Source organism: Balaenoptera physalus, assembly GCF_965194825.1.
Source record: "Balaenoptera physalus genome assembly, chromosome: 10".
Classification (NCBI taxonomy): Eukaryota; Metazoa; Chordata; class Mammalia; order Artiodactyla; family Balaenopteridae; genus Balaenoptera; species Balaenoptera physalus.
In genome coordinates this window covers 66,385,244-66,408,861 of record NC_138889.1, presented here as the reverse complement: position 1 = coordinate 66,408,861, position 23,618 = coordinate 66,385,244, and the positions used below count along the sequence as shown (strand labels likewise).

The following is a 23,618-nucleotide window of genomic DNA, read 5'->3' as shown; positions in this document are numbered from 1 at the left end:
GGTTTTTAGAAATATGTTCTAATTTTGTTGCAAATATTAACTTTCATGTATAGGCAGGATGCTTTTGGTGCTAGTTGCTAGTTTTTCTTTGATTTCTAGGAGAGTGATTGGATAAGAAAGAATTTTCTAAATGGTGATTTCTTTTCTACCTGCAGCTCTCATGTGTGACTGGAAGTCTAGTGCATCATTAACCTAAGGACCTCACCACTTGGAAGTTACAGTTTTCGCCATCAGCTTACCTTATCCTTTTTGGTCTGGTTCTTTTCCTCAAACAGTGGAAACATCTTTCTTTCAAGTTGCTTTTGTTGAAGAGTTAAGCAAATGGCTGATAGCAGCTGTGGTAAAAAATCCACAAAATGCCCCAACTGTTCATCTGCTTCTCAGAAAAATGTACTTTGTGTATGTTCTTGTAAAACAAAGCTTTCTCCAGTGTCAGTGGTGGAAATGTCACAGACATCGAGCATTGGTAGTTCAGAATTTATATTTTCACCAGAGAGAAAAAAAGAAAGACAAACCAGCAAAGATATTACCTCTGGAAAAGATTTGGTAAATATTGAAGATTGTACATCTCAACACAAGTGGATGTCCCATTCCCTGATCCCATCCCTAGATTCATCCATATCCCATGGACCCTTGTCAGCCAATTCATTGCCTTCTTAACTATTAAAGTAACATTTCTTTCTTACATAAGAGGTGAGAAAAGTTGGTTGGTAATTTCTTTTACGCTATTTCCAACCACTGCCCAAATTAATGATTTCTCAGGATTATGAATAATTCAGAATGTTATTCCAGCTTCTTTTTTAAAAAATGGTTTATACGGAAATGAATTGGTTTTCAAATTGAATTAAATCTGAATTTGGGGGCATTTTCTTCAATTGATGCAGAATGAGATTTATGGTTGTGGTTAAATATAGTGTGGTTATTACTTAAGACAGTTCCTGGTTATCTAGATGGAATATCAAGTATACCTTACAAAGTTGACTTGCATTAGTTACAATCTATGACTACCCAGTTGGACGGGTTTTGGTATATTCGCCTTTATAGTGAAGAGGCACTGTGGAAGATTGTCATTGATATAGCACAACTTTGGAGACAGAGAGCAGTAAGTTTAAGAAAAGTTAGGTTCCCAGCCCTCAAATTTGTACCTTTTTCACATTTTCACCCTAAACTGTTATTTCTGATTTGTATTATGGTATAGTTTTTGCCATATAGGTGTCTCTGAGTGAATTATTGCTATGTTATCTTCATTCAAAGCATATTTTATGAATGTCTGGCCAGTAATTTTTTGTGTATAACCTATTTGAGATGATTGTTATGTCCTGAAACAAGGGTGATTGAGAAAGCTGTGAAGTTGCCTTCTCTTGTGATGTTAAAGATTTTAAGTCCTGATTTATCTTCTATGCAAGTCATCACGTAGACTTGCGTGGATTCAGGAGATTAGATTGAATAACTTCTTAAGGACTCTTTTAGCCTAATGAGTGAATGAATTATATAGGGCTTAGAATTTGAAAAAAACAGTAAACTATCTTGTACACAGTAAATATCTTGACACACATTAAAGATTTGTCAGATTATTATATCTTAAAGTTAATATTATAATTTCTTTTTGGTCCAAGCCCTCAAAAACCTCAAATGTAGAGAGAAAATCATCTCAACAACAGTGGGGTCGAGGCAACTTTACAGAAGGAAAAGTTCCTCACATAAGGATGGACAATGGAGCTGCTATTCAGGTATATAGAGAGCAAACTGAAGCTACTAGAAATTTTCCGGTTTCTTCTAAGTCAGTGTTAATGGCAAAAATGATTTAAAAGTAAGTCTCTAAGGAAAGGAAAGAGGAAACTTACCATTTTTAAGTATGTCAAAGTCTTTACTAAAGAAAATGCAGATTAATTATTTTTTCTGTTCATAGAGGTGCAAATGGACTTTAATAATTAAAGTGGAGAGCATTTTTATTAGACAAAATGAGAACATTTTGGTCTCCAGGTCTAGCCTGTTGCTGAGGGCAGTTGTGGAGTCTTTGTATAGACTTATTCAAGATGCAGACAGAGACCAGGTGACTTAGATGGTTTGGCTGTTCACTTCTTTGATGACCAGTAGTGAGGCTAGAATTTCCCTCATGGGCCCCTCCATATTTTTCCAGCCTGTGATTGAGTGAATACCAATATTATTCTTCCCAGGATTCTAATTCTTATATACAAATATGACTTAAATTTTAGTACCATTTTAGAAATTAAAATGTGTTCCTTTAACACCAGATTAAAGGAACTGCAACAAGAACAACTACAAGAAGAAAATTGTGTTAATGTTAAATAACTTTAAAAAATTGCTTTAAGAAATATTTGGCAATTTACTTGACGAGATCAGAAAAACTTTCTGAGAACTTCTGACCTGAAAAGTTTAAATCTTCCCCTGTAAACAAAAGACCTGAATTTTTAAAAAATCCACAAATTTACTGAGTTTTAAATTTAACCATAAGAGCTTTTATAAAAGCAAAATGTATGTGTTTTGAAAAATTAGGAAAATATAGATAGAAAAGTGAAGAAGATAAAAATCATGAGCCAGACATAACCAATTTTAACATTTGTTATCTTTACTTCATTTTTCTAGGCATGTATAAGTCTTACCCTATTTTTTATTTTTGTTTTTTTCGTGGTTTAAATTGTAAAAGATTTCAAATATACACATATTTTTAAGAAATAACATTAAATGGTATAGGGGAAGTTTCTTTTCCCCCGTTAAATAGACAGGCTCATTTTGAAGATATCAAACATTTCAGAAGAGTATAAAAAAGGAAGTTACAGTCATCCAAAGTTCTACTACTTAATGATAACTATTCTTAATATTTAGATGAACAACTTTCCAGACATCAATGTAAGCATCTCCACATATACAGATTTTTCATAATGGGATCATATCATGCATGCTTTCACACTCTATACTATATCATGGACTTCTTATATGTCAATAAAAAGAGATTTATGTTACCATTGTAATAGCATCCTCTTAAAATTATTACAAACAAGAAGTCATTTTCTCCTTATTTTCATCACTATGTAATGATGCCAAAGCAGTTAGTTGAAGAAAAAGATTAATTTATAAACAACTAGTTGGGCAGTTGGACTATTTTTCTACCCATTCTTCATTTTAAAAATCCTATAAATGGTATTAAAATACTGTGTCCAAATTGTGGTTCTATATGTCTAGAGATAAAATGAGAGGTTAATTTTTTTTTTTTTTTTTTGAGAGGTTAATTTTTAAAGGACAAGAAAAGTTGGGGAAGTGGTTAGGGACTATTGAGATTATTTTGTTCTGTGGGAATGAAAGGTTTAAGTTGAGATTTAACTCGTTTTACATAGTGTATAGTTGGGAGTTGCAGGTACATATAACAACATGTTTTGTCTTATTTTAATCATCTTAGTTTTTTGACTTTGATTCTCACTATCAAGTGGTAATGGGAAGAGGGAAAAGCCAAAGTAATTATAAGTCATCAGAAGGCAGTGTCCTGGGGACAATCCCCTGGACAGGATGTGCCCTGCCTGAGTGGGAGTCACCATTCACAACATTCAAGACCTCAGATCTGGAGCTTCTCCTCCAGGGTTCAACTCCGTGTACCCAGTCTTTCACTTCTCTCAAATATGCATATGTATAGGTTCCTGACTGGCTGGCTTGCTGACTAGATTGATTTATTGATTCAGTTCATTTATCAGCTCACTCATTCATTCCACATTTGCACTGCTGTTCCTTTGAAATGCCTTCCTTGCTTTGACTGGATTATAGAAAAATATTCTCAATTATTTTTTTTTGGCCTTGGTTTCCTCACATGCCTATCTCAGAAGCCATGTCTTTCATAACGTTTTCCCTTATTCTCCCAGTATTTTAGCTCTGGTCTCTGGCCCGTGTCATTTTGTATTTTTTTTTTAACTTAAGATTTTATGACTTAAGTAATAATCTTGTCTTTTGAGTAGATTACAAATTATGAGAAAACAGGAATTATGTTTTATTCATCTTTGTAACCCCCAAAGTATGTATCACAAGGAAATATCCAAGGAAAATCTAACATGTTGAAGCTGAACATTTTTCTTTTCTTTTCTTCTCTTCTCTTCTTTCTTTTCCTTTCTGTCTCTCCCCTTTCCTCCCGCTGTCTCTTTTTTCTTTCCCTTCCTTTCTTTCCTTTCTTCCTCCCTCCCTTCCCCTTCTCTCCCCTCCCTTCCCTTCTTCCTTCTCCCTTTTCCTCCCATGCACTAAGCATGAATATTTTGCCTACAAGGTTTCAGGCAGGCTTTTTAAAGGATACAAAAGAAACAGCTTCATAAGGTGTTTCTAGACCATCTTGGAAGGAAAAAAATGAGCCAAATTGTTTGTAAGCAAGAGAGTAATAATAGTGTTTGAGGACCAATGCATACATGTTGAAGGAAGTCAAAGGAACAATTACCACGGTGCAGAGTTAGGCAGAGAAGCCCTTCATAAGGAGGTAAGTAATTAGTTGGATACGGATCTTCTTTTACAAAAGTAAGAAAGGAATGTAAGCAGTAGAAAACATAAAGTCTAGCAGTAATTTACCTGTTGCATGATGAAGATGAAAGTAGTCACGCAGAGGGAACGTGGCATCTCTAAGGCAGGCTTTGGCTGGCTAACCCAACAGAGGCTTCCCCCAGCAGCGTTAGCTCAGGTGTTCTCTCCTGTTCTAGTCCCTGTGCATCATGGGTCGAGAAACTCTTGTTACTGCCCTGGAGTTGATTCAGATCAAGGAGACTGACTCCCTCCAACCAAATTCACAAGAAATGAAAGTGTAAATGAGTTACCTGCTTGTTATTTTACAACATGAAGTGGAATGCTGGTATTGTCAAGACCCACGCATTGTCTTTGTAAGCAGAAGTAAAACGATAAGCAGAAGGATCCTTGGTCTGGATAGTGTTACTGTGGATGGTTTTTATTTTTTTTACAGTACTGATTTATATTAGTATTTTGGTCATATATTCCTTTTCCTAAAACAAAAGGAAATGAAACAACAAAAGTGATTTTTTTAATAGAAACAGTGAAGATAAAGAAAAAGGGTTACTTGGTAAACAGGAAAGCAGTTGTTCAGTGGTTAATATGTGTTGATTTTATAGTGTAGCTCTCAGAGTTTGGTGATAATTTTTTGGTTGAATGTATCTTATACACACACATATATATTTGCATGTATGTATTAATAGTCCATTCCTCCTTTTTCTTATGAAGACATTTCATTAATATTGTAGTTTATAAGGGTTCATTTTTTATGCTTTTGAAGTTTTTTACATTTCTTTGTAAGGATTTTTATGGTTTTCCTCTAAAGGATATTTAATAAAATTCATCAAAACTTATTTTTGTTTAATTAAGGTGTGTTTATTAATAATGAAGCAAATATGGGGTGTCTTCTATTTGATTTTACCCTGGGGCAGAATCACTCTTCCCTTGGGTGGATACCTGTCAGTATTATATGTTTATTTGTAATCCTGATGAATGGCAGAGAGAGACAAAGGAACTCATATTTTTTATCCAGGAAATCTATACCTTTGGAAGAATATTGGGACAAGGGAGCTTTGGAATGGTCATTGAAGCTATTGACAAGGAGACAGAAACTAAGTGGGCAATTAAAAAAGTGAGCAAAGAAAAGGTAAGGCATATCAGCAGCATCCTACTGAGGGCACAGTGCCAGTGCAAGGTGGGGTAGGCAGTACAGTTTTTCACACTAACACAGCTGACCCTGAGGGCGAGGGTCTAGGCTGTTCCCCTGGAGAAATGTGGATATTTCTCTAGCCTTCTGGGACGGGAACAGTTCTTAAACTCAAGTAGACAGGTACTAAAAAACAAATGAAAGGATTAACTAACATAACCAGCACAACCAAATATAGGTAAAGTTTACCAGAGTGAGCTGAAGGTGAGGGCTGATCATCAGTATGTGTAGATGTAGGGCTGTGGGCTAGCGATGTCTTAGTGAGAAGTGGGTCCCGGTAGTCTCTCCTGATGTGGTTCTGATATACTTTGTCCCTATCTTTGCCTTTCCTTTGATTCCCTATTTCCTCATTGGTAGCTAACTCTGTTTATTCATCCTACCTACTCTTTCAGTTTGAACCACTTTTCCCCCAACTATCTTCTGTACTGTTTACTTGTAAGCACTGTATGTCTCACTAGATTTCATTGGAGTGAAGAATGACTGGGCTTCTTTTTAAGGGAGAATCTAAGTCCATCTAAGTCCTCAAGCTTTATATCTGATTGTTTCATCAACTTTAAAACACTTTCTATGCCCAAGGAAAAACAAAAGACAACATTAGGTGTTTTTCCCTTGGATTTGCGATGATAAATATTACGCTTACAAAAGGAAATAGTAGGTTTTATGTATTCTTTAAAACAAGCCATAGGAAATTACATACCATTTCCCCCTAAAGTTTAATAAAGTAACATTAAATCTTAATAAAGGGAGATCCAGAGCCCTTCTAGAAATCTTTAGAATTAACTAAATGAATTGTCGGGGCTTCCCTGGTGGCACAGTGGTTGAGAATCTGCCTGCCAATGCAGGGGACATGGGTTCTATCCCTGGTCCGGGAAGATCCCACATGCCGCAGAGCAACTAAGCCCGTGCGCCACAACTACCGAGCCTGCGCTGTAGAGCCTGTGAACCACGACTATTGAGCCCACGTGCCGCAACTACTGCAGCCCGCATGCCTAGAGCCCGTGCTTCACAACAAGAGAAGCCACCACAATGAGAAGCCCGTGCACCGCAACGAAGAGTAGCTCCCGCTCACTGCAACTAGAGAAAGCCTGCGCGCAACAACGAAGACCCAACCCAGCCAAAAATAAATAAATAAATACATTTATTAAAAAAAAAAAAAACTAAATGGGATGTTATTTCCTTTGCTCCTTTGGTGTCAGATGGGGTTAGGGGTTAGGTTTTAGGGTTATATAGTCAGGATGCCTGCTTGCAACTTTAGGAATTCATAATCTTGCACATACCTATTGATGCTGAGAGTTTTCAGGACACTAATATAGTAAAATAAAGTTATATAGTCAATATATGAATTAGACAGTATATTACGGCATTATATACAGGTCAAACCATTTGTGGAGGGAGGTAGGAAGAGGATTGAGATGGATTCTGTGATAACTCTCCATATCTGGTCTGTACAGGAATTCACTCCTCACAATCACTATTCCTCTTGACCCTCTAGGATAACCTTAAACTGTGACTTTCATCCTCCATGGGTGAGGCACAGTGGGTGGGCAGTTTCCTATCCCTCCTGAGATGGTAATCGTTGAAGGGTAAAGGTAATTGGAAGCAGGGATGACACTAGGAAAAATTTTAACTAGATAAAATTTGCCTTATGATCAATCCCTTTCCAGTCCTTCAGGAACTATTATGTCTCTCCCAAACTTGGCGGGGGCAGGGGTTAGGGGTAAGGAGGGAGGAATAAGAACTTTATTATCCCTTTCAGGGATATTTTCATGTGAATGAGGACAATGTTTATCCTTGAATAATGATGGTAATTTAGATATCAAGAGGGGTGATGATTGGGATGGTGGTAGTGGTGGTTAGGGTGGAGAAAGCCCTTCTGGAATTTCTTAGATGACATTGTAGACAGTCAGTTACTTACACCCTGTATGAAGGCCTGGTCAGGTGTGGTTAAGGGTTACATGTAAGAGATAAATTGGAGTTAGGTTGGTCTGAAGGCAAAATCTCCATCTCCATCTTGATCGAGCGTGCTCTCTCCTCTTTCTCTCTCTATCAAATTTTTGAAACTGGGGGACTAGGAAGTAATATAATGCAGGGCTAAGTGTAGAATCTCACTGCCTATTGTTTCTTTTGATATGTATATAAATATAATCAAAACAAAACAACAGTAAAACAAAAACATTTTATTTTAACAATTCTAACATTTAATGAGACAGATGCTTTATATCCATTTTCTAATTGATGTCCTGGAAAAGTAGATTTTGTTTTTATTATGCTAACATCAAAGGATCAATATGATTTTGAAGGAAATTCCAAAGAGCCTATTAAAAATTGCAATAATTTTGTGACATGACAGAGACCATGTTGTAGCTAATTTATAGAAACAGTCCAAGAAACAGATGTGGTTTGAGGCCAAATTATATATCTCTTAAAATTGGACAAAGGATAAGATGGGGCATACTTTAATCTTACCACATAGGTAAGTTGCATGTTATCTTTTGAAAAAGGAGCTTCTAAAGAAAATGTAGGAAAAATATTAAATAACTTTAACTTTTATATTGAGGTATGCAGTAATGAAATTCATACGTGAAATCTATGTTTCCTCATCATTGAAGGCTGGAAGCTCTGCTGTGAAGTTACTTGAACGGGAAGTGACCATCCTAAAAAGTGTGAAACATGAACACATTATACATCTAGAACAAGTATTTGAGACACCTAAGGTAAAGCTTTGTCAGGTGCTGCATTTTGAAAATTGTTATTATTACAAAATGAACATCATTCCCTTGGGAAGTAATCCTTTTGGGACACAGTGGCTCATGTCCTTGGCATGAGTCTGTCACTGGAGATTGATGAGAGCATTCTGGAGGACTTTTTATTGTTGATTGTATAGTTAGGTGTCTGTTGATTAGATTGACGTCTTTAGTGATATTTCTGGTGGCATGTTGAAAACAAATGTTTAAAATTGAAATAACCTCGGATATAACCCATTTGTGACCAGAGCTTCCTTAGAAGTGTCTTTCCTTTTGCTTTGGTCCTTGGTTCTCCATTAGAGTCTCTTGGAATATTGTCATAATTTTGCAAGTCTAGCTTCATAGTAGAGTTGGTATGGGCATATTTGGCACTATGTGGAAGATATTTTGTCATCTGTGTCTTAAACTAATATGTTTAATCTTCCTTCTTTCCTAAATGTTTTCATTCTTGTCTTTCAATGCTTGTAATTTTCATTTAAAGTTGTTCTGAAGCCTGGGTTATTTGCCATTCTGCCTTCAAGTTGTTTATGCCCGTGGGCTTGGGTATTTCTCTGCTCGGCAGTATGATACAGTGGTTAGGCATGTGGACTCTGGGATCAGATTGCCTGTGCAATATAATCCTGGCTCCACCACTTATTAGCTCTGAGACCATGGACAAGTTACTCAACCTCTCTATACTTAAGTTTCCTCATCTGTAAGATGGGTTTAATGATAGTATCAACCTCATTTGGTTGTTGAAGGATTAAACGGGAAAGCGAATATAAAGCATACATCTCATCGACTGTTAGCTATTGTTCTGTTTCCTTTGACAGTCTCTAAGGCAGCAATAGTCAATTTGCGTTATGCATTATGCTTGATTCATTAGGAGTGCTTGATAAATGTTAGAGACCACAGGTACCTTTTATGGGAGTAGTATATGGCAGTGGTGCCAGAAGGCTTCTCTACCTTTTCAGTTTTAGAGCTGTGACTTATTTTATCCTCAAATCTGCTTAGAATAGTTTTGCTCTTTATCATCAGTTTTAACCAATTTGATTATGTTGTGCCTTGGTATAGTCGTCTTCATGTTTCTTGGCTTGGGGTTCATGGAGCTTCTTGAATCTGTGAGCTTATGGTTTTCATCAAGTTAAGGAACATCTTGGCCATTATTTCTTCAAATATTTTTTCTGCCTTCTCCTATTTTTAGGACCTCAAGTACACATGAGATTGCCTGATATTGTCCAAAGCTTACTGATGCTCTATTCATTTTTTTTCTGATCTTTTTTCTTTCCCTGTTTAATTTAGCAGAGTTTCTGTTGTGATATCTTCAGATTCAGTAATCTCTTTTTCTGTAACATCATATGTGCTGTTTATCCCTTCCAATGGAGATTTGATTTGGATCATTTTTCTATCTTCCATGTTTTTACTTAACATGCTCACTATTTCCTCCTCCTTAAATATAGTTATAATAACCTTTAATGTCCTGGCCTCATAGGTTTCCCCTCTCTCAGGGATCACTGCCCTATGCTGTCTGATGTCTAATGTCTGAAAATTGTTATTTTATATATTTCATCCATTTCTTAAGTTGTTTCAGGAGGGAAGGTAAGTCTGATCTGTTACTTCATCTTGGGCACAAGTGGGAGTCCAAATCTAGAATAATTTGAAGGCCAAAGAAACCATCATCTGTGATGGTCTTTTTAATGTATTGTTTGCCCTTGATTCACACAGGTCACATCTGACTCCCCATCTTCCCAACTCACACAAATGCCTAGACCTTCCGTTGAAGCCATCTTAAGGATGAATGGAAATTGCTACCTGAAGGGTTAGGCTGAGGGAGTAATGCTGATCATGCAGTTTGACTATGTATGGTTTCTTGTGAGTCCACATGTTCTCCAGGTCTACACAATTACTTTTAATAATTATAGAAAGAGTTGTAAAAAACTTCTGTTGATATAACTTTTATCAACGTACATATTTTAAAATGACATCAGTTTATATTGTAAGCACTGCTAACATAACTTTGCCTTCCAGATAGTTCACTTTCCATTTCATTTCATGATCCCTACGGTGCTGTCAGTGGAAAAAATATGGCCTAGTTCAAAATCTTATTTATGTGTTAGACTTTGCAGAATTCTGTAGTTACTTTTGAAATTCTAAACATCTTGAGGTTGGGTGAGTCAGAATTTTGACTCTAGGAAGAAAGGTTGTTAGCCTTCTCTTCCTGTATTCGTGCTTGCTGACTGAACACAGAAGTTGCACTAGTAGTAGTAATAGAATACGATCAGATCCCAGAATCTTAAAAACAGCAATGAAAATGTGCTATAGGATAGAATGGAGACATGGAGGGTAGTCTGTGTCTGAATAGCATAGGTATGAAAAAGACATGCATTTTAGTTGACTGTGAATCTTTTTTGACTTAATAGATGACTTGGCTATCGGAATACCTAAGGTGATCTTAATATGTATGCACAGAAACAGCAAATATGGAAGAGGCATTTCATTTGTGGCTTTTTACGACTTATACCCAATTAGTCACTAAGTCCCACTATTTCTCCCTCCAGGTATTTTCACATCTTTTTCTTCTTCCTTCTTTTCTCCATTCTGTGCCTCACATCTACCCTCTTATAATCAGAGGTCAGCTTACACAGCATGTGAGCCAGTGGCATGTGGCCTGTTTTTTTATGGCCCATAAGCCAGGTTTTTTACATTTTTAAATGGTTGAAAAAAACGTAAAAGAGTAATATTTCATGACATGTTAAAATTATATGAAGCTAAATTTCAAAGTCCATAAATAAAGTTTTGTTGTATTGTTTATGGATGCTTTTATGCTGTAACAGCAGAGTTAAGTGGTTGCAAGAGATTGTATGTCCTTCAAAGCCGAAAATATTTACTATCTGGATCTGGCCTTTACAGAGAAAAGTTTGTTGAGCTCTGCTCCTCATCACTGTTAGAGTGTTCATTTAGAAATGCAGAATTGATAGTAGCACATACCTTTTCCCCCACTCCAGACATCAGCTTAAAAATCTGCAGTGGCTCCTTCTTGCATATGGGGGAAAAAAAAAAAATCCCAGCTCCTTTGTGTGACATCCAAGACTCCTTACAGCCTGACACCAACGTGTTCTTTCTGGCCTCACCCCTCACCATCTCAGTCTTCTCTGACTTACCAAACTCCCAGTGCTATTAACACTGAGATACTTGTTATTCTTTAACTGCCAGTGCTGGTTTCTTTCTTTCTTTCTTTCTTTCTTTCTTTTTTTTCTAGCCTTGCGGCGCTGGCATGCGGGATCTTAGTTCCCAACCAGGGATAGAACCCGCGCCCCCTGCAGTGGAAGTGCGGAGTCTTAACCACTGGACGACCAGGGAAGTCCCACCAGTGCTGTTTTGAGCTTTGGAGTCTGCAAATGCCATGTGCTGTGCCTGTTCTTGCCCATATTCTCTACCCATAAATCCCTATTCAGTCATCCAGACGTGCCTGTATGTCACCTCTTCAGTGAGCATTCTTTAGGCAAAGGCTCCCCTCCTCTGTAACCTCATCACATTTCGGGCATTCCTCTTCTGTTAGCCATTACCCCATGGTATTGTGATTATAGCTAAACTCTGAACTCCTTGAAGGTAAAGACTATGTGTCTTATGCTTCCTTTTTCCTCTAGTATCCTGCATAGTATCTTGTACATGATAGATAACAAATAGTTTTGAATGAATACATCGATTGTAACCATATTTCTGCTATATATATACAGTGTATAACATTTTAAAGATCCTCAACTAAATAATTTGTGCTCTCTGTCTCTCTTTTTAAATTTATAATGTCAGAAAATGTACCTTGTGATGGAGCTTTGTGAGGATGGAGAACTCAAAGAAATTCTGGATAGGAAAGGTCATTTCTCAGAGAATGAGACCAGGTGGATCATTCGAAGTCTCGCCTCAGCTATAGCCTATCTTCACAATAAGGGTAAGAAGAGGATCATCCAGCTCACTGACTCCATGAGCGCAGATACCACTTTTGTTTAAGGGCAATTGTATTCAGGATTCATAGTGACAGAAATAATGCCTACTAATACGGAAGGTTTTCTTTTAAAAATTAAAAAAATTTTCCTTTTTGACTTTATAGATATATTTTAATTAGAAGCAAGGCAGGTATGCAATTACATTGTACACAGACAAGATGAAATTATGACTGTTTCTACAGAACAGTTTGAAAAGCTAATATTATCAAATCAAAAATAGACAATCAATAATAAAAGTGAAATTTCTAAAAACACATATATTAATAATGTTAAAAATCTATATATTCTAGGCATTTAAAAAATTTTAGATTAATTATTAGAGCAGTTTTAGGTCCACAGCAAAATTGAGAAGTTACAGAGAGTCCCAGATGCCTCTGCCCACGCATGCACATCCTCCCCCGTTATCAGCATCCCCCATCAGAGTGGTACATTTGCTACAATTGATGAACCTACATTGACACATCATGATCACCCAAAATCCGTAGTTTGGATCCATAGAATCCAAAATTCTATGGATTTTGACAAATGTATAATGATATGTATCCACCAGTGTAGTACCGTATGGGAATCGTTTCACTACTTTAAAATCCACATTTAAATATTATTCTAATTCTTCTAACTGCTTTACTGTTCTTTGGTGTTATTGCTACTGTTTTTCCTCGTGCCCCTGCTTTTTTTTCTTCAATGTTAGTTTGGCTTACATGTGACTTTAGAAACTTCTCATTTTATAGATGAGAAAAAGCTTTGTTCCAGAGAGGTGAAGTGACATGGTTAGGTGTGGCAGAGCTGGTACTGGAACCCAGGGGTTCATTCAGCAGATATTTCTTGAGCACCTACAGCACTGTGGTTAGTTCTAGAGTTACAGAAGTTAAAAGACAAGGCACCTGCCCCTCAAGGAAATTGAGAGGCAGATGGGAGATGGAGTACAGAAAACAAACTATAATGCAACATGATAATTTCTGAAAGCCATATAAAGTGCAAGGAGCATAGGTATATTAAGTGCCTCATTTGATTAGGAAAGTCAGGGAAGAATTCACAGAGGAAGCAAAGCTTGAGCTGAGGAATACAAACTCAGACGAAAAAGGGAGGGATATCCAGGCAGAGGGCAACAATTTTTGCAAGGGCAGGAAACCAAAGGCTTAATATTATGCTAATGTCGATTCTCCCACATTAAGCTGTAAATTCAGTATAATTTCAAACTAAATCTTAACAGGATTTTTCATGGAACTTGATAAAATTATTTCGAAATGGGTGAGAATAGTAAAGAAAACAATGAAAAAGAAGAACAGCAGAGGCAGCAGAGAGACTTGTCCTGCCAACTACTAAAACATTATAAAGATATATTAATTAAAATTTTGTGGTATTTATGTAAGAAGAGATAAGGAGAACAATAGAAACAATAAAAATTCCAACACAGGCTGGAACTGTGTAAGGGAACTGTAAATAATTAGGTATAATTGCCAGTCCAGGGCTCATTCAGCTTTATTTTTCCAGAAATTATGCCTATAACTTTTTAAGTTTAGGGAAATGATTGCTATGGATATGAACTGAATCAGTGATTTGCAAAGGAAATATTTGGTACATGAGAGTATTTGCATGTACATAAAAGTCCTACCTGAGCTCTGACATGTTCAACTGGAGATTTTGTGTCTCAGGAGTTTTTGTTTTTAATTTTGATGTATAAAGAGTAGGAAAGTGGTACTGATGTTGTAGAAAAATATACTGAAATAAGTGGAGTTTGTATACGTGTTGCCAGGTTGCAGTATGTTAAATGTTTACACTGGCAATAACATATGCATAGAAGTAAAGAAGTAATCCTCTATTTGAAGAGCGAAGGACATGGGAAACCTTCCCGGGCTTGTAACTGCACGTGTCTCCCTCCTCCAGGGAATACCTAACCTTGGACAGGGTCCTCTTCCACACTTACCAGGCCACTTGTCATGAAGAGCGGCCAGTCGGAGCAGCAGGGGATTGGGGAGAGGTGAGGGAGTCAAAGAAAATGGCTCCTTAAGGTTAGAAACATGGAGAAAAGGGACTTGAATATCAGGGAATAGAAGAGGGCAGGATTACACCTGGCCCTCCTCAAATTTTTCAACAGTGGATGTTAACTGGTCAAGTATATTTATTTGTTCTATTTGTGTCCTATCTAATTATTTTTTCATTATCCATTTCATTTGATTTGTTGTTTATTTTCTTGGTAGATATAGTACATAGAGATCTAAAACTGGAAAACATAATGGTTAAAAGCAGCTTTATTGATGCTAACGATGAAATGAACTTAAACATAAAGGTAAGATATTAGAAATGGTGGTAAGTATTTGCCTATAAACAGTTTGATAGTGAAGTGGCAAAGTACATCCTCTTTTTAGATACATTTTGAAAGCTTTTAAACAGCCAAAACTAAGTGGCTTGTGCTAAAAAAATTAAAATTTCACAAAAGAGGTTGTGACTGGCAAGAATAATTTTACAAGTTAAGTGGTGCTATTGAATTTTTCTAAAGTACATATTCATTTGGATAGTTCTAAATCATTAGTTAATAGCAAACAAACAGATGCTCTGAATTCTAATTAATTTCAAAATTATGCCTGGTAATTTGATGTACATGTGTTACAGATCTAGAGAAAAAGTGCACCTTGGCTGTGCCTTTGATATTAAATTAATGCTAAAGTCGGTATTTCTCATTTAAAAATAAAGTCTGTATTTCTCATTTAAAAATACCCAAATTTAATAATTTGGGTATTAATATTTATGTCCTAAGAAAAATTAATGTGCCAAGTATTTATTCTTGAAGACTTTATTCAAATTAAGTGTTCTTTAATGTCAAATAAATGATAGGATACATTATTTATTACTTAGCACTTTAAAAGTGGCTGCTTTCAAAATATATGAATGTGTTAATTTAGGAATAAAATGTCTGTGAATAACTTGCTCTGTTGCATTTAAATAGGTTTAACAGCATTGTTGTTTTACCCAAGTAAAGTAAATGTTCTTAAATATTTCCACTGTAAACTCTACGAGAGCAGGAATTCTGTGTGTCTTATTCGCTGTTGGTACCTGGTGTAGTGCCTGAAGCATAGTATGTGCTCAATTAATATTTGGTGCATAAAGGAATAAATGCTCTCCAAAGAACTGAATTGGATCATGAAAGCTTTTATATATTTGATATCTGTATAAATTTTCTGTGGAGGAAGATATGTATCATAATGCTCCAAGTAGGATCATTGTGAACACTCCTGGAGAAATTTATTAATCTCTTTAGAAAAATAGTGATATCACATTGTTGATAGGAATATTTTCTTACTCCATAAGGTACTGGAAACTTTCCATTCAGCGTCTGTGGACCAAAAGCCTATCTTTGGTTGTGTGATCAATAAATGTGCCTGTTTTTCTGCTTTCAGCCCAAGGCTGTTCCAACTTGGGAGACAAGACCAAGGGCACGTACTGAATATTTAATAACCAGATGTTTAATGACCAAGACTTAGAACTGAGCAGAAAGCCTGCAGTTACAGCAGTAGGCCTCCTGTGTATTTGTAGCTATATTGTGGTTTTTTTCCTGTTAATTTGCTTCTCGTAGTTTTTAATAGTGTAATAATTTTTTGAATTAATATACTCTAGAAACACAAAGGAAATAATAGTAAAGAAAAGATAGCATTTACTAGAGATAATGTCTTATAAATAATTATTAAAGGGGGGAGTTTCCTTGAGTGCTGACAAGGATAATGATTTGCATTTATAACAGCGCTTTAAACTGGAACATAGCTTGAGCATCAGAAAAATAGATGATAAACTTACTAAGGCCAGAATGTATTTTACAGTGAAAGAACTTTATAAAAATAACTTTTTCATTTGAAAAAAAGTTAAACGCCTTCTTGCAAGAACAACTTCCTATGTTGAACTGGTGAATTTAATTAGAAGGAATGAACAATCAACATCATGGGTATTTTCTCAAGATTTGACAAACCAAGCTTCTCTTTACTAAGTTTCTTCTTCACAAGGAGGGGTGGGTGGGGAGGGGAAGCAAGGTCCTTATTAGTAATACAAGTAAAGCCCCTCCGTCCTCAAGAATCCCTGAATTAAATGCAATACAATGCGGTGAAAGTCCCATTTGCAGAATGAGTGAATTCTGGGACTGGAACACAGGTGACTCCGTATGAGTTTCTTCTTGTAGGTGACTGATTTTGGTTTAGCGGTGAAGAAGCAAGGAAGGAGTGAAGCCATGCTGCAGACCACATGTGGGACACCTATCTATATGGGTAAGTTAGTAGACTTAAAATGATTTTTTTTCTATATGAAAAAGTAGAACAACTGGTATGGATTAAAACTTGAGCAGTTCAGTTTCACGTCATGACTTAATGGCCCTGATCAAGCTACCTTTTCTTAGGTCAAATAATTTTAGTTGTTTTAGCAGATTTCTCCTAGTTCTTATCTTCAAAGATTATAGTTTTCATTATTTCTCTGGGCTCTTCTTATAGCTGTTTATGTCTCTTAGGTAATCATACACCCAAACTTAATTATTGTTTTATTAATTCATGCTAAAATCATGAGTATGTTTTGCTTCTTTCCATTTTTTATCCAATTTCATTGCCATCCAGTGGTTTTTCATAGAGTACTGATTAAATATATTTTATAAACCAAGTTGCCTATTTTTCTAAATGTGATTTTTATACTTCAGCTTTCCTGAAGTATAATTTAAATACCATAAAAATGTACCATTCAGTGATTTTTTCATACATCTACAGAGTTGTGCAACATCACCACAATCCATTTTTAGAATAGTTCTACCCCCAAAAGTTGCCTCATGCCCGTCTGCACTCAATCTCATTCCCATCGCAACCCCAGGTAACCACTAATCCTTATCTCTCTAGATTTGCTGTTTCTGGACATTTCATATAAATGGGATCGTGCAATATGTAGGCTTATACGCCTGGCTTCTTTCACATAGCATGACGTTTTTGAGGTACATCCCTGTTGCAGTCTGTTTCTTTATATTGCTGAACAGTTGTCCGTTGTATGTTGTTTATATATTTATTAGCTGATGGGCATGTGGATTGTTTCCAGTTTGGAGCTATTATGAATAATCCTGCTATGGACATTCGTGTACAAGTCTTTTTTTTTTAAGCTTTTTAAAAAATTTATTTATTTTATTTTATTTATTTTTGGCTATGTTGGGTCTTCGTTGCTGTGCGCAGGCTCTCTCTAGTTGCGGCGAGCGGGGGCTACTCTTTGTTGCGGTGCGCAGGCTTCTCATTGCGTTGTCTTCTCTTGTTGCAGAGTACGGGCTCTAGGCATGCGGGCTTCAGTAGTTGTGGCTCGCGGGCTCAGTAGTTGTGGCTCGCAGGCTCTAGAGAACAGGCTCAGTAGTTGTGGTGCATGGGCTTAGTTGCTCCATGGCATGTGGGATTTTCCCGGACCAGGGCTCGAACCCGTGACCCGTGCATTGGCAGGCGGATTCTTAACCACTGCGCCACTAGGGAAGTCCCTCGTGTACAAGTTTTTATGTGGACATGTGGTTTCATTTTCCTTGGGTAGCTACCGAGGAGTGAAATTGCTGGGTCATATATTTATGTTTATACTTTGTAAGAAACTGCCAAACAATTTTCCAAAGTGACTCTAATATTTTACCTTTGCACTAGCAATGTATGAGAGTTCCAGTTTCTTCACATCCTTGCTAACTCTTTATATTATCTATCTTTTTAATTATAGCCATTCTAGTGGTTATGAAGTAGTATCTCATTGTGATTTTTAATTTGCATTACCTTAATGACCAATGAATGATGTTGAGTATCTTTTCATGTACTTATTAGTCATTCATATATCTTCTCTGATGAAATGTCTATTCAAATCTATACCTATTGAGATGATCATATATTTTTTCTCTTTAAATTTATTGATGAAATAATTACATTAATAGATTTTTAAAATGCTGAACCATCCTTGTACTTTTGGATTAAACCCCACTTGGTTTAATGTACTGCCATATTCAATTTGTCACCACTTTATTTAGGAACTTTGAGTGTAGCTTTCTTTCTTTCAGCTGCCCTTGTCTTTTTTGATGTTAGGATTATAATATCCTCATTTTAAAAATAAAATATTTTCTCTTTTTGTATGCTCATGAACCACTTAAGCAATAGAAATTACCTATTCATTAATTATTTGATGAAATTTCCCCTTAAAATTTTTTGGTCCTGATACCCTTTGGGGAATAAAGTTTCTATTATCAATTTATATTAGGTTATTCAAGTTTTTCACATCTTCTTGAATCATTTTGATAATTTATGTTTTTCAGAAAATTTCAAAATATCCAGTGTAACATTTGCAAAAATGAGTCCTGTGTTCAATCACAGAGAAAATTCCTAAAAGTTGGAAACCTTTAAGTCACAATTACCTAGTATAATGAAGAAAGCCAGACAGAAAAACCAAAAGGCTAGATAAATTAACACACATTCACATGAGCATCAAACACATCCCAACCACCTAGAAAATTTAACCCCCCCACTCCCCTGGCAACCACCCATTTGTTCTCTATATCTATGAACCTGTGTCCATTTTGTATTATGTTGTTTGTTTGTTTTGTTTTTTAGATTCCACATATAAGTGAGCTCATACAGTATTTGTCTTTCTCTTTCTAGCTTATTTCACTTGGCATAATAACCTCAAGAACCATCCATGTTGTTGCAAATGGCAAGATTGAATTTTTTATGGCTGAGTAGTATTCTATTGTATATGTAAACCACATCTTCTTTATCCATTCGTCTATCAATGGGCACTTAGGTTGCTTCCATATCTTGGCTATTGTAAATAATGCTGCATTGAACATAGGGGTGCAGACATCTTTTCAAATTCGTATTTTTGTTTTTTTGGGGTTTTTTCCAGAAAAATACCCAGAAGTGGAATTGCTGGATCATATGGCAGTTTTATTTTTAACTGTTTGAAGAATCTTCATACTATCTTCCAGAGTGGCTGCACCAATTTCCATTCCTACCAACCAGTGCATGAGGGTTCCCTTTTCTCCACATCCTCACCAACACCTGCTACTTGTTGTCTTTTTGGTGGTAGGCATTCTGACAGGTGGGAGGTGGTATCTCATTGTAGCTTTAATTTGCATTTCCCTGATGGTTAGAGATGTTGAGCACCTTTTCACGTGCCTGTTGGCCCTCTGTATATCTTCTTTGGAAAATGTCTATTCAGGTCCTCTGCCCATTTTTAAATTGGGTTGTTTGGTTTTTTGATGTTGAGTTGTATGATTCTTGGTATATTTTGGTTATTAACCGTTATCAGATATATCATTTGCAAATATCTTTTCCCATTTAGCAGGTGGCCTTTTCACTTTGTTGATAGTTTCCTTCTCTGTGCAAAAGCTTTTTAATTTGTTGTAGTCCCATTTGTTTATTTTTGCTTTTGTTTCCCTTGCCTGAGGAGACACATCCAAAAAATATTGCTAAGACCTGTGCCAAAGAGCATACTGCCTATGTTTTCTTCTAGGGGGTTTATGGTTTCAGGTCTTACATTTAAGTCTTTTATCAATTTTGAGATTATTTAAATTGTATATGGTATGAGAAACTAGTCCATTTTGAGTCTTTTGCATGTAGCTGTCCAGTTTTCCCAACATCATTTATTGAAGAGGCTGTCATTTCTCCATTGTATATTCTCGCCTCCTTTGTCATAGATTAATTGACCATATAAGTGTGGGTTCATTTCTGGTTCTCTGTTGTGCTCCATTGATCTATGTGTCTGTTTTTGTGCCAGTACCGTACTGTTTTGATTACTGTCACTTTGTATTATAGTTTGAAATTGAGCAGCATTATATCTCTAGCTCTGTTCTTTCTCAATATTATTTTGGGTATTCAGGAGGGTCTTTAGTGTTTCCATACAAATTTTAGAATTATTTGTTCTAGTCTGTGAAAAATACCATTGTTATTTTGGTAGGGATTGCACTGAATCTCTAGATTGCCTTGGGCAGTATGGTCATTTAAATAATATTAATTCTTCCAGTCCATGAGCATGGTGTATCTTTCCATTTGTGTCATCTTCAATTTCTTTCATCATTGTCTTGTAGTTTTCTGAGCACAGGTCTTTTACCTCCTTAGTTAGATTTATTCCTAGGTATTTTATTCTTTTTGATGCAATTGTAAATGGGATTGTTGTCTTTTTTTTTAATTGACGTATAGTTGATTTACAATGTTGTGTTAATTTCTGCTGTACAGCAAAGTGATTCAGTTATACATATGTATACATTCTTTTTTATATTGTTTCCTTTATAGTTTATCACAAGATATTGAATATAGTTCCCTGTGCTATGCAGTAGGACCTTGTTGTTTATTCATTCTATATATAATAGTTTGCATCTGCTAACCCCAAACTCCCAATCCACCCCTCCCCTGCTCCCCTTCCCTCTTGGAAACCACAAGTCTCTTCTCTATGTCTGTGAGTCTGTTTCTGTTTTGTAGATAGGTTCATTTGTGTCATATTTTAGATTCCACATATAGGTGATATCATATGGTATTTGTCTTTCTCTTTCTCACTTACTTCACTTAGTATGATAGTCTCTAAGTCCGTCCATATTGCTGCAAATGGCATTATTTCATTCTTTTTTTTACTGCTGCGTAGTATTCCATTGTATATATGTATCACATCTTCTTTATGCATTCATCTGTCAATGGACATTTAGGTTGTTTCCATGTCTTTGCTATTGTGAATAGTGCTAGTATGAACATAGGGGTGCATGTAGCCTTTTGAATTAGAGTTTTGTCCAGATATATGCCTGGCAGTAGGATTGCTGGATCATATGGCAGCTCTATTTTTAGTTTTTTGAGAAACCTACATACTGTTTTCCATAGTGGCTGCACCAATTTACATTCCCATTAACAGTGTAGGAGGGTTCCTTTTTCTCCACACCCTCTCCAGCATTTGTTATTTGTAGACTTTTTAATGATGGTCATTCTGACCTGTGTGAGGTGGTACCTCATTGTAGTTTTGATTTTCATTTCTCTAATAATCAACGATGTTGAGCATCTTTTCATGTGCCTGTTGGCTGTCTGTCTCTCTTCTTTGGAGAAATGTCTATTTAGGTCTTCTGTCCATTTTTTGATTGGGTTGTTTGTTTTTTTGTTGTTGTGTTGTATGAGCTGTTTGTATATTTTGGAGATTAAGCCCTTGTTGGTCGCATCATTTGCAAATATTTTCTCCCAGTCTGTAGGTTATCTTTTCATTTTGTTTATGGTTTCCTTTGCTGTACAGAAGCTTGTAAGTTTGATCAGGTCCCATTTGTTTATTTTTGCTTTTATTTCTGTTGCCTTGGCCGACTGACTTAAGAACAGTTTGGTATGATTTATGTTAGAGAATGTCTTGCCTATGTTCTCTTCTAGGAGTTTTATGATGTCATGTCTTATATTGGAGTCTTTGAGCCATTTTGAGTTTATTTTTGTGTGTGGTGTGAGGGTGTGTTCTAACTTCATTGATTTACATGTGGCTGTCCAACTTTCCCACCACCACTTGTTGAAGAGACTGTCTTCTTTCCATTGTACATTCTTGCCTCCTTTGTCAAAGACTAATTGACTTTAGGTGTGTAGGTTTATTTCTGGGCTCACTATTCTGTTCCATTGATCCATATGTGGGATTGTTTTCTTTTTTTTTTTTTTTTTTTTTTTTTTTTTTTAAATGCACGTTCTTTTTATTTATTTATTTATTTATTTATTTATTTATTTATTTATTTATTTATGGCTGTGTTGGGTCTTCGTTTCTGTGCGAGGGCTTTCTCTAGTTGCGGCAAGTGGGGACCACTCTTCATCGCGGTGCGCGGGCCTCTCACCATCGCAGCTTCTCTTGTTGCAGAGCACAGGCTCCAGATGCGCAGGCTCAGCAGTTGTGGCTCACGGGCCCAGTCGCTCCGCGGCATGTGGGATCTTCCCAGACCAGGGCTCGAACCCGTGTCCCCTGCATTGGCAGGCAGACTCAACCACTGCGCCACCAGGGAAGCCCCGGATTGTTTTCTTAATTTCTCTTTCTGATAATTTGTTGTTAGTGTGTAGAAATGCAATAAATATCTAAATATTAATTCTGTATCCTGCAACTTTACTGAATTCATTTATTCTAATAGTTCTTTGTTGGCATTTTTAGGATTTTCTGTATACAGTGTCATGTCATCTGCAAACAGTGATGGTTTTAATTCTTCCTTTCCAATTTGGATTCCTTTTATTTCTTTTTCTTATCTGATGGCCATGGCCAGAACTTCCAATACTATATTGAATAAAAGTGGTGAGAGTGGACATCCTTGTCTTGTTCCTGCCCTTAGAGGATATGCTTTCAGCTTTTTACCATTGAGTATGATGTTCACTGTGGGTTTGTCATTTTGGCCTTTATTATATTGAGGTATGTTCCCTCTATACCGACTTTCTGGAGAGTTTTTGTCATAAATGGATGTTGAATTTTGTCAGAAGCTTTTTTTGCATCTATTAGGATGATCATATGGTTTTTACCCTTCAATTTGTTAATGTGGTGTATCACATTGATTCATTTGAAGATATTGAGCCATCCTTGAGTTCCTGGACTAAATCCCACTTACTCATGGTGTATGATTCTTTTAACGTATTATTGAATTTGGTTTGCTAAGATTTTGTTGAGGTTTTTTTTACATCTGTGTTCATCAGTGATATTGGCCTATAATTTTCTTTCTTGTGGTATCTTTACCTGGTTTTGATAGCAGGCTGACACTGGCCTTGTAGAATGAGTTTAGAAATCCTCCTTCCTCTTCAACTTTTTGGAATAGCTTGATAAGGATAGGTGTTAATTCTTCTTAAGTGTTTTATAGAATTTACCTGTGAAGCTATCTGGTCTTGGACTTTTGTTTGTTGGGAGTTTTTAAATTACTGATCCAATTTTATTACTGGTAATTGGTCTCTTCATATTTTCTATTTCTTCCTGATTCAGTCTTGGGAGATTGTACATTTCAAGGAATTTATCTGTTCCTTCTAAATTGTCCATTTTATTGTTATATAATTGTTCATAGTAATCTCTTAGGATACTTTCTGTGGTGTTGGGTGTAACTTCTCTTTCATTCTGATTTTATTTGTGTCTTCTTTTTTCTTGATGAGTCTTGCTAAAGGTTTATCAATTTTACCTTTTTGAAGAACTAGCTCTTAGTTTCATTGTTCTTTTCTATATCGTTTTAGTCTCTATTTCTTTTATTTCCGATCT

The 23,618-nt window shown here is 36.1% G+C and overlaps 1 protein-coding gene across 5 annotated transcripts in view; it reads left to right on the top strand.

Moving 5' to 3' along the window:
- The first annotated feature begins 319 nt into the window (after positions 1–319).
- The window catches only part of STK33 (serine/threonine kinase 33), a 76,688-nt gene continuing 53,389 nt past the window's right edge, over positions 320–23,618 (top strand). For 2 of the 5 annotated variants that reach the window (XM_082478084.1, XM_082478082.1), the window contains exons 1-7: positions 320–546; positions 1,617–1,730; positions 5,525–5,638; positions 8,308–8,412; positions 12,232–12,370; positions 14,627–14,715; positions 16,594–16,678. In XM_082478084.1, the coding sequence (XP_082334210.1) occupies positions 322–546; positions 1,617–1,730; positions 5,525–5,638; positions 8,308–8,412; positions 12,232–12,370; positions 14,627–14,715; positions 16,594–16,678 (871 nt within the window). In that variant the 5' untranslated portion in view covers positions 320–321. Of the gene's footprint in view, positions 547–1,616; positions 1,731–4,327; positions 4,472–5,524; positions 5,639–8,307; positions 8,413–12,231; positions 12,371–14,626; positions 14,716–16,593; positions 16,679–23,618 lie in introns of those variants that run through there. The other 3 variants (XM_082478083.1, XM_082478086.1, XM_082478085.1) reach the window with 3 other exon arrangements.